Below are 12,077 nucleotides of genomic sequence, written 5' to 3' on the forward strand. Positions count from 1 at the left end.
ATTTTTAGTAGAGATGGGGTTTTAACATGTTGTCCAGGCTGGTCTCAAACTCCTGACCTCAGGTGATCCGTCTACCTTGGCCTCCCAAAGTGCTAGGATTACAGGTGTGAGCCACTGCACCGGGCCAAGTGGCTTCTTATATTGCATCTTTGCATTACTATATTCAGTAGCTTTTCCTTTAGGCCCTACCATGTGTCAGACACTACGAGGGAAAAGGGGGAAGGCTGGTGTCTTTTAAGTATTTGCACCATGTGGCAGGAACTGTGTTAGGTGCTGCATATGTGTCAACACTGCCAAAATCCCCTTCAAAGTGGTAGTATTGCCTCCACCTTACAGTTAAAGACTAGGCTCAAAGAAGTTCACGGTCATAGTCACAGGCCAGTGAGTACAGGCGCTGGGATCCCCACACAGATTCACCTGGCCCTAAAGTCTATGCTTTTCCCACCACCTCTTATCCTGTAGAAGAGTTTAGACCTTTGGGATAGGGAGGAGAACTACTGAATGTCTTTGTGCAGGTGGGGTGGGGTGTCAGGAGTGCAGGGACACTGGCCATTTGGGCTGGGTGAAGCATAATGCTGGGAGGCCTGTAACGGTCAAGGTCAGTGCCAAGGTCTGTCCAGGTTCAGCAGGGGCAGCATGGGAGGGATGGACTGTGTCTTTCGCCTAGCAGCTGGCTGAGTTTCAGGCCCTGTGGGGCACTGGAAAGGGCAGGTGCAGTACCATGAAGGGGCATGCCAGGAGAACCCAGCATCTGTGTCACCCACTCAGCATAATGGAAACAACAGAGAGCAAGAGCACAGCCAACAACGACACCGCCTGGGAAGATGCGGCCTTTGTCTTCCTGCCAAGCAAGCCAGGAACACCTCGGGCAGGGAGGGTCCTGCCTAGGCACCGCAGCAGGCCTCACAGCCATTAAGGACAGCAGCTGTCTGTCACCTGGGGAGATGGGCTGCAGCAAAGACTCCATGTGCCATTGGGATTGAGGCACCTGGGACACCCTAACCCCTACAAGGAGGGAAAGTCTCCAGTACTCCCAAACTGTGGCAGGACTGTAGCTCCACGGTGTGTGACTGTTATTTCTGAGTTAGAGCATGCTGCCCTTTCTTAGAAGACTGGTCATTACTTGCTGCAAGCTGCTGCCACTGTGCTGGCTGCAGGGTGAATGCGGGCACTGCACCGTGAACATGCGTGATCCTCCCCTCAAGGGACGGCTGTCCCATGGCACAGCTGGGATGGACCCACGACGCAATAGCAGCCATGGCAGTGCCGGCACATGGAGGCTTCTCACTGGCTTCAGTGAACACACATAACTGTACACCACATGTGGATGAATGACCAGTTACTCCAGGGAGGGCACCTGCCTTTCACTCTCAGACAGGGCTTAAAGTGCGAAGAGATTTTAGATTACATTTACTGAGCGCTCCCCAGGTGCCAGGCGTGGCTTGAAGCGCTTTATATGCAGTGCAGGCACTATCATCTCCTGACCATGGTCTTCTCTAACCCTGCTCTTTGTCCCTATTATCACCGTAGAACTCATTATCACCTCATTGATCACCTGTTAGCTGATTCTCCCCATTAGAAGAGAGGCTCCACACAGCTGCTGAGATAATGGTTTTGCTCCCTGCTGTACCCACAGCATGAGTCTGGCATACAGTAGATGTTCAATAAATATTTGTAGAACAAATGAGCAGAGTGGAGAAAGCAGGCAGAGAGGAGCTCCTCCCATGCCCAGGCCACACAGTGGACGGCCGTCAAGCAGAGCACTTGCAACCTCTGCTATGCCGTCCTCCACTAGCATCCAGCTCCCTTCCTCACAGGAAAATGGAAGCTCAGAGATTTAAGGACTTGCCCAAGGGAACAAGACCAGGCAGGGGCAGAGCTGCGTCTGGAACACAAGTGTTCAGACTCCCAGCTCAGTGCCTGTGCATCCCTCAGGGCCCTGGGCGGGAGGGCCTTTCTGGGGCCACATGCAATGTGCAGGGGGAACTGCACTGGCTTCCTCCCTCATGGAGGCCTTCCCACCTCCCCCCGACTCGAAGAGGGCGATGGCTGGCTTTGTTGAATTTCCAGCTCCCAAACGCCAGGAAGGAGCTTTATTAAGCCAAAGATACAGATTTTGAGTTAAATTCAAGAAAGAAAAGTAAAATGCTCAAGTGTTTACAAGAAACTCTTAAAGTAAAATGTTTGAATAGAGGATTTACCCTTTACAATGTCTCTCCTCACTTTAGGTTCAACATAAAATGCCTTTCAAGAAAAGATATCATAGACCCTTTTGGTTGACGTACTGTCTGGGTTTCATCTTTACTCCATGTTTGTAAAGAAAAAGGAAGTTCCTGGCCAGGTGCAGTGGCTCATGCCTGTAATCCCAACACTTTGGGTGGTCGAGGCAGGTGGATCACTTGAGGTTAGGAGTTCGAGACCAGCCTGGCCAAAATGGTGAAACTCTGTTTCTACTAAAAATACAAAAATTAGCTGGGTGTGGTGGCGGGCGCCTGCAATCCCAGCTACTCAGGAGGCTGAGGCACAAGAATTGCTTGAACCCAGAAGGCAGAGATTGCAGTAAGCCGAGATCGCGCCACTGCACTCCAGTTTGGGCGACAGAGCAAGACTCCATCTCAAAAAAGGAAAACAAAACAAAACAAAACAAAACAAAACAAACCAAAAAAAGGGAAGTTCTTACTTAGTGAAGGTGGAGGCTGATCAGGAGCTGCAACCGCAGTTGCCAAAGAGACAGCACGGGGAACAGCGGCTTCACTCCATATTCAGAGAGCGCTGACAGTGGGGTTGCTCAGGTGGTGGTCTTTTCACGTGGACTGTTCCAAAGTTCATCTACCCCATCGCGCATCTACTGGCTGAATCAGCTTCATGGACTATTACGGGCAATTGCTCCTGTCTTGCCACCAGCATTTATATCCATCGAGGAAGGGGCTCAGCTTTGCTTCTGCTGTGTCTGTGGGGCCCAGGAGGGGATGGGCCACAGACAGCAAATTCAGGAACTGTGTGTCTTACTCAGCTAGCGGGGAGAGGGCCACGCTGTACCAGATGTGGCAGAGGTAAGGCCCAGCGTGATGGAGGACCAGAGAGGCGCATCTAAATTTGGCTGTGGGGAGGGAAAGCTCCTAGGAAAAGGTGATACTTGATCATGCCTTTGGAAGAAAGTGTTAAGAATTGGCTGGACACGGTGGCTCACGCCTGTAATCCTAGCACTTTGGGAGGCCGAGGCGGACAGATCACGAGGTCAGGAAATCGAGACCATCCTGGCTAACATGGTGAAACCCCGTCTCTACTAAAAAAAAATACAAAAAAAATTGGCTGGGCGTGGTGGCGTGCGCCTGTAGTCCCAGCTACTCGGGAGGCTGAGGCAGGAGAATGGCGTGAACCCAGGAGGCGGAGCTTGCAGTGAGCCGAGATCCCGCCACTGCACTCCAGCCTGGGCGATGGAGTGAGACTCCATCTCAAAAAAAAAGAAAAAAAAAAAAAAAAAGGAAGTGTAAGAATTAGCTAAGCTGGGGTGGCAGGGTCAGGAGAGTGGGTGGGAATTCTGGGCAGCACAGAGCACATACAAAGGAGAGGGATGTGGAACTGCAAGCTGTTCCACTGAGCTGGAGGTAGCAGTGACGCTAGAGAGGAACACAGGGCCAATCACGAAAGGGCTCGTGTGCTAAGCGAAAGGTGAGAATTCTCACTGTCATCTAAGGAGGAGAACCGGGAAAGACCCGCAAGTGGAAGATGAGATTAGCTCCGAGTTTTAGGGAGATCAGTGGCTGGTGGGGGCAGCGGTGGTGTGGGAAGAGGATAGCAGCTACTGGGCAATGCCAGCAGCATTGCCTGATTGGAAAGGGAGAAGCAGAACTCATGGTTGTCTCTGCCGAGGTTCAATCAGTTGAATCATTGTATGGAATGGGGTGAGAATAAGGAAATAAAGTGACATGAAAATTATACTAATACGGCTGGGCACAGTGGCTCACACCTGTAATCCCAGCACTTTGGGAGGCCGAGGCTTGGGGATCACTTGAGGTCAGGAATTCGAGACCAGCCTGGCCAGCATGGCAAAACCCGTGAGTGAGCCTCTGTCTCAAAAACAAAAAACAAAAAACAAAAAAAAAACAAAAGAAAAAAAAAAAAGAAAATTATACTAATGACAACATCTATGTTCTTGTTTGATCCTATTTCATGGACATGGCTGCTATGACACGCAGCCACTAAACCCAGGTGCCAGGATCTGGATCTCTATTTCCCTTCCTTCAAGGATGCCACAGGGCCTCCATGCTCACATGGTTGAACAAAGAGAAGTAATTTTAAAAGATCTAATAGGTGCCGGGCACGGTGGTTCACGCCTGAAATCCCAGCACTTTGGGAGGCCAAGGTGGGTGGATCACAAGGTCAGGAGATCAAGACCATCTTGGCTAACACAGTGAAACCCCGTCTCTGCTAAAAATACAAAAAACTAGCCGGGTGTGGTGGCAGGCACCTGTAGTCCCAGCTACTTGGGAGGCTGAGGCAGGAGAGTGGTGTGAACCTGAGAGGCAGAGCTGGCAGTGAGCTGAGATCATGCCACTGCACTCCAGCCTGGGTGACAGAGTGAGACTCCATCTCAAAAAAAAAAAAAAAAAAAAAAATTCTAACAGGTAAAATTAGAAAGCTAACAGTTTTACTGGCTGATAGAAGGGCAAGATTTCCTATCAGGGCATACATTGCTCTCAATGGATATAAAACCACTACCCAGTTTTGTTTTCTTGTTGTTGTTGTTTTTTTTTTTGAGATGGAGTCTCACTGTCGCCCAGGCTGGAATGCAGTGGCATGATCTCGGCACACTGCAACCTCCGTCTCCCAGGTTCAAGCGATTCTTCTGCCTCAGCCTCCCAAGTAGCTGTGACTACAGGAGCGTGCCACCACAACTGGCTAATTTTTGCATTTTTAGTAGAGACAGGGTTTCACCGTGTTAGTCAGGATGGTCTCGATCTCCTGACCTTGTGATCCACCCATCTCAGCCTCCCAAAGTGCTGGGATTACAGGCGTGAGCCACCGCGCCTGGCTGCCACTACTCAATTTTAAGGTATTATAAAAGGGAATGTCCTGGGGATGTGGCTCTAAGGAAGTCCGCCTGTGCTCACTGCTCACCTGCCCCTCTAGTATCCCTCTTATCCTGCCTCGGCCTGCTCTCTGATGGTGAGCTAACATGGGAGGGCCTGCTCAGAGCCCAACCTGGGCTGCAGGAGCACAGCAATGAACCCACTCCTCCTGGGGAATCACCTTAGGGGAGGAGTAACACATCTTAGGGGAGTGGAGTACCTTGCCTTAGGGGAGTACCATGCCCTAGGGGAGTACCACAGCTTAGGGGAGTACCACGCCTTAGGGGAATACCATGACTTAGGAGAGTATCTTGCCTTAGGGGAGTACCACAACTTAGGTGCTCAAGAAATATTTGTTGGCCGGGCGCGGTGGCTCAAGCCTGTAATCCCAGCACTTTGGGAGGCCGAGCGGGCGGATCACGAGGTCAGGAGATCGAGACCATCCTGGCTAACACAATGAAACCCCGTCTCTACTAAAAAATACAAAAAAAAAAACTAGCCGGGCGAGGTGGCGGGCGCCTGTAGTCCCAGCTACTCGGGAGGCTGAGGCAGGAGAATGGCGGGAACCCGGGAGGCGGAGCTTGCAGTGAGCTGAGATCCGGCCACTGCACTCCAGCCTGGGTGACAGAGCGAGACTCGGCCTCAAAAAAAAAAAAAAAAAGAAATATTTGTTGAACTAGATAGCATCCTTCTTGTAATGGTTGACCAAAGTCTTATCTTTCTAACACATTTCTTGGTATTCATTTGGGATGAAACTTGAAGGATTTTCAGAATGAAATATTTTGGTTTATTAAATGGCTGATTAAAAGAACTAGACTGAGGGAACTGTGTAACCACTGAGTCTTTTCTCTGTGAGGAAAAGGTGCGTTGAAAAGGAGGAAGACATAACTCTGGAAGACTGACTATCCTTGGTGAGAAATGGCAAGGCAGGACTTCCTGGCACAACTGAGGAAGAAAATCTGAGATGCCATCATGCTGTGGCTGAGCCCATATTTTAAATTTCTGTAAATGTAATTATGGAGGGAATAATTGAGTCTTTAAGATACTGATATCACTTAATCCTTTCTATTTATATACACAGCTTTTCACTTTCAAAATTATTGGCAAATAAAACCAATAAACCAGCTCATAGCTTTTTTTTTCTTTTTTTTTCCTTTTCGAGACGGGGTCTCACTCTGTCACCCAGGCTGGAGTGCAATGGTGCGATCTCGGCTCACTGTAACCTCCACCTCCCGGGTTCAAGCGATTCTCCTGCTTCAGCCTCCTGAGTAGCTGGGGTGACAGGTGCATGCCACCACACTTGACTAATTTTTGTATTTTTAATAGAGATGGGGTTTCACCATGTTGGTCAGGCTGGTCTTGAACTCCTGACCTCGTGATCCGCCCACCTTGGCCTCCCAAAGTGCTGGGATTACAGGCATGAGCCACCATGCCTGGCCGCTCATAGCATTTAATAAAGGAAGAAAAACATTTACCAGGTCTTAAGACCATTTCAGGTGTTTTGAATTTAGCTGTGGTCATGAAAACTTGACATCCACCTCTACATATTGAAAAGGCAGCCAGACGTTTTCTCCTTACCCCATGTAGTCCAGGTCAGAAAATATGAAAGTCTTGTTGATGTCAAAGCCACAGGCAATGATGTCCTTGGCATTCTCCACAGCATAGCCATAGGCCTGGTCCAGGGTCAGGTCCTTCCACAGATACTTCTCGTCATCTGTCATCTGGATGACCAAGGGCACGTTAAACACATCCTGGAGCCACCTAAAGAAACACAGGGGAAGAAAGCTAACGTCTCATCTCCCCTGTGGAGGAATGCCATCTGAAAACACAGTTCCTACTTACAATGTATGTTAAAACTTCCTTGCCTACAAAATCACAATTTGAATCATGATATGAATTTGACTACGGATAATGATAAGGTCTACTACCACTTATTGACCAAGATGGCCCTGTATGCTCTGTGTTAGCTGCTCCACACACTTTGTTTTGAAGCCTTACAACAGTTCTATGAGGTAGGTATCTTCACTCTCATCTTGCAGATGGGGAAACTCAGGCTCAGAGAAGTAGCCGGCCCATGGCCATGCGGACAGGGAGCAGGATGAGAAGAGGAGCAGGCCTGGCTGACTCCAAAGCTTCACTCTCCCCATCATTCCATGGTCCTCTAAAGTGAGCCCAGGAACAAAGTGAATGGAAGCCAAAAAAGTGCCAACTCTTGGTATCTTGGTTGCTCAGCAAATGAACTAGCATGATCTTGTCAGTTCTAAACATGGTTTATAAGCAACATTCTCAATTCACTAAGAGAGTAAGAAAAGCCATAAGATCCAATACTTACTTTGTGAAAATAAACGGAATGAGGTGACCCACATGCATGGCTTCAGAAGAGGGGCCCCGGCCCGTGTACAGATAAAACGGCTTCTTATTTTCATAGGCATCGAGAACCTGATTCATGTCTCTAAAGGAAAAAGGAGAAGAGGAATAGCGTGATTTTCTGAGAAAAATATCAAGGCACTAGTGTACTTTTGGAAATGAAAAATATAGACAGAGACAAAACAACATGAATAACTAGAGTTTGTTACCTTTAGTGCTTATGATACAAAAAGGACAGGAAACTTCTACTGAAATGGTTTCTCCTGTGAGTGTTTTAAAAGATAACATGTATAGGTTTGCAGCCGGGCACGGTGGCTCACGCCTGTAATCCCAGCACTTTGGGAGGCCGAGGCAGGCGGATCACGAGGTCAGCAGATCGAGACCATCCTGACTAACACGGTGAAACCCTGACTCTACTAAAAATACACAGAATTAGCCGGGCATGGTGGCGGGCTCTTGTAGTCCCAGCTACTCGGGAGGCTGAGGCAGGAGAATGGCGTGAACCCGGGAGGCAGAGCCTGCAGTTAGCCAAGATTGCGCTACTGCACTCCAGCTTGGGTGACAGAGCGAGACTCCGTCTGGGGAAAAAAAAAAAAAGTGTAGGTTTGGAATAATGTGTGTGTTGAAAAGATGGATCCAGTTGTGTAGTTACTGGGACTCTTGGAATCCCTCCAAACATCAGTGCCGACACACTGTGACCTTAGTACACTTCCCTGGGGACACTAGGCCAACACCATATGATCTTTGCTCAGAATCACCCAGCCCCGAGGACTCTCAGACCAAGACCAGGCAAACTGCATGGGACCAGACAGTCCTGGCTTAGTAGGGAAAGTAAGAATTTTCCTCTGGGAGTTCAGAGGTCACGTCCCCAGTTGGAGATCTATCTGCGCTCCTCAGCCAGCTTGGGACTAGGTATCCTCATCTGCAAGTCACTCTAGAGTCATCCCCCTCCCCACCAGGCTGCTTCCAATCACAGCTGCCTGTGCCCCACCTCCAGAGACTGATTGAATGGATCTGAGGCGCTCTCTGGGACTGTGTTTGTTTGTTTATTTATTTATTTATTTTTGAGACAGAGTCTCACTCTGTCATCCAGGCTGGAGTGCAATGGCGTGATCTCTGCTCACTGTAACTTCCGCCTCCTAGGTTCAAGCGATTCTCCTGCCTCAGCCTCACGAGTAGCTGGGATTACAGGCACCCGACACTACGCCCAGCTAATTTTTTGTATTTTTAGTAGAGACAGGGTTTCACCATGTTGGCCAGGCTGGTCTCGAACTCCTGACTTCGTGATTCACCCACCTCGGCCTCCCAAAGTGCTGGGATTACAGGTGTGAGCCACTGCACCCAGCCGGGAATGTGTATTTTTAAAAAGCTCCATGAGGGGTTCCAATGTTCAGCAGGGTGGGAAACCAACACTCCAGGATGAATGTCCTTTGTTTCTGGGTAAAGTGTCCCCAAATACAAGATGAATAACTACCTTTTCCAGAGGTCTGGGTAGGAGAATCTAGAGAACGGTATTCTGAAAGTGACTTCTCCTTATATTCCCCAAGCCAAGGGTCACCATTGCTTATCTCTGGACAGATACAGTTGTGGGTGTTCTGGTTTTTGGGCTTAGTTTTCATTTTTTTCCCATGAAATCCTCACATACTGCTTTTGAAATAAGGAAAGAAAATAACCCATAATTTTGGAAGGAAAGAATCTTTCTTTGGTTCTCACAACTAACCAAATTAAACTTTTATGGGCTTACAGAAGAGAAAAAAAATGCAGCTGTCCCATGAGCTGCTTTTTTTGTGTTTATGGGGAGCATCTGAGAACTCACTGCGTGCTCGATCCTGGGGTGAGGTGCTCCTGACAAGCGTGCAGAAATTTACTGGGCTCCAATTTTGAGCTCCTGTTTTATGAGGATGGGTTCCAGGAGAGGCTCATTCAGCTACTGAGGGAACCCAGTCACCTGCCCACCACTTGAAGCTTGACTGTGCATGGTAGATCTCATTTAATCTCTAATTTTACAGATGACAAAATTAGACAGAGGGGCAGTCTGAAATTTGAGAATGGGCAAATGGCTCAGGTCCTATGCTTTCCTAAGCCAAGTGGCTACAGGATTACTATACTGTAGTCAATAAATAAGTCACAAAGGCAGTGAGAAGAACCATGCAATGCTAAGATAAAAAACGTTGACTACAAACCAATAAAATTAGTAAACTTTGAACTAAAGTCACCGGGTGTGTGTGTGTTGGGGGGGTAGAATAAAAGAGAATACTCAAATTACCAAAATCAGGAATATAAGAAGGGGCATTACTACTGATCTTATAGGAATAAAAAGGATTACTGTATAAGGGAATACTATGAATAACTGTATACCGATATATTAGATAATCTTGATGAAATAGACAGATTCCTAGAAACAAACTACTGAAATGAACCCAAGAAGAAATAGAAAATATGAACAGATCTGGAACAAACAAAAAGACTGAATTAGTAATGAAAAAACTTTCTACAAAGAAAAGCCCAAAACCCCATTTTCACTGGTAAATTCTATCAAATGTCCAAAAAAGAATTAACACCAATTCTTCCCAAGCTTTTCCAAAAAACTTGAATAAGAAATACTTCCCAACTCATTCTATGAGGCCAGTATTACCCTGATACCAAACCAAAGACATTAAAAGAAAACTATAGACCAATATCCCTTATGAACACAGATGTAAAAATCCTCAGCAACTCACAAACCAAATCCAGCAACATATAAAAGGGATTATACACCATGATTGAAAATCAATTGATTTTTAACACCATGATTAAGTGGAATTTGTTCCAGGAATGCAAGGTTGATTCAACACACAAAAACCTGTCAATGTGATATACCATACTAATAGAACAGAGGCCAAAACCCATACGATCATCTCAATAAACGCAGAAAATGCAATTGATAAAATCTAATATCTTTTCATAATAAAAACACTAACATGTTGAAGGGTATATAGAAAGCCCACAGCTAACATTATACTAAATGGTGTACATTCAGTCTTTACTGAAAGCTTTTCTCCTAAGATCAGGAATAAGACAAGGATGCTCACTTTCTACACTACTACTCAACATCCTATTGAAAGTTCTAGGTTGTTGGCTGGTTAGTTTAGTTGGCTGAAAGTTCTAGTCAGAGAAATTAGGAAAGAAAAAAATCCAAATTGGAAAGGTGGAAGTAAAACTGTCTCTAATCATAGGAGATACAATCCTCTACGTAGAAAATCCTATAGAATCAGCAAAAAGAGAAAAAGCATTAGAGCTAATAAACTCAGCAAAATTTCAGGATATAAGATTAATACACAAACATCAATTGTATTTCTTTCTTTTTTCTTTTTTTTTTTTTGAGACAGAGTTTTGCTCTTGTTGCCCAGGCTGGAGTGCAATGGCACGATCCCCGGTCACTGCAGCCTCTGCCTGCTGGGTTCAAGTGATTCTCCTGCCTCAGTCTCTTGAGTAGCTGGGATTACAGGCGCTTGCCACCAAGCCTGCCTAATTTTGTATTTTTAGTAGAGACAGGGTTTCACCATGTTGGTCAGGCTGGTCTTGAACTCCTGACCTCAAGTGATCCACCCGCCTTGGCCTCCCAAAGTGTTGGGAGGCGTAAGCCATCGTTCCCGGCCATCAGTTGTATTTCTATATAGTAACAACAAACAATCTGAAAATGAGATTAAGAAAATGCCATTTACAATAGCATTAAAAATATAAAAATTCTTATGAATAAATCTAACCAAAGAAGTGCAAAACCTATACACTGAAAATTACAAAACATCAATGAAAGAAATGAAAGAAGTGAAAAGACATCCCATGTTCGTGGATTAGATGAATTCATATTTTAAGATGGCAATGCTCTACAGATGAGTCTACAGATTCAGTGCAATCCCTATCAAAATCCCAGCTGCTGCTTTTGCAGAAATGGAAAAGCTGAAATTCATATGGAAATGCAAGGGGCCCAAAACACCTAAACAATCTTGAAAAAGAACCATGTTTGAGTACTCACATTTTCTAACTTCAAAACTCACTACAGAGCTACAGTAAACAAGATTATGTAGTACTAGCATAAGGATAGACATATAGATAAGTGGAATAGAATTGAGAGTCTAGAATGAAATCCTTAAATACATGGCCAATTGATTTTTGGCAAAAATGCCAAAAGATTCAGTAAGGAAAGAATAGTCTTTTCTTTTCTTTCTTTCTTTTTTTTTTTTTTGAGACGGAGTCGCGCTCTGTAGCCCAGGCTGGAGTGCAGTGGCGAGGTCTGGGCTCACTGCAAGCTCCACCTCCCGGGTTCATGCCATTCTCTGGCCTCAGCCTCCCGAGTAGCTGGGACTACAGGCGCCCACCACCACGCCCGGTTAATGTTTTGTATTTTCAGTAGAGATGGGGTTTCACCGTGTTAGCCAGGATGGTCTTGATCTCCTGACCTCGTGATCCGCCCATCTCAGCCTCCCAAAGTGCTGGGATTACAGGCGTGAGCCACTGCACCTGGCCGAGAATAGTCTTTTCAAAAAAGAGTGCTGGGACAATTGGATACCCACAAGCAAAAGAATGAAGTTGGAGCTGTACCTCACAAATAACAAAAATTAACTCAAAAAGGATCAGAAACTGAAATGAAAGAGCTAA

The 12,077-nt window shown here is 46.4% G+C and overlaps 1 protein-coding gene across 5 annotated transcripts in view; it reads right to left on the reverse strand.

Annotated features, from left to right (window-relative positions):
- Positions 1 to 12,077, reverse strand: part of WARS (tryptophanyl-tRNA synthetase) — a 42,671-nt gene that overhangs the window by 11,347 nt on the left and 19,247 nt on the right. For all 5 annotated transcript variants that reach the window (XM_025391758.1, XM_025391755.1, XM_025391754.1 and 2 more), the window contains 2 exons: positions 7,405 to 7,524; positions 6,651 to 6,833 (listed from right to left, as the gene is read on the reverse strand). In XM_025391758.1, coding sequence (XP_025247543.1) covers positions 6,651 to 6,833; positions 7,405 to 7,524 — 303 coding nt within the window. The remainder of the gene's footprint in view (positions 1 to 6,650; positions 6,834 to 7,404; positions 7,525 to 12,077) is intronic.

Source organism: Theropithecus gelada, chromosome 7b, assembly GCF_003255815.1.
Source record: "Theropithecus gelada isolate Dixy chromosome 7b, Tgel_1.0, whole genome shotgun sequence".
In the NCBI taxonomy this organism is placed as follows: Eukaryota; Metazoa; Chordata; class Mammalia; order Primates; family Cercopithecidae; genus Theropithecus; species Theropithecus gelada.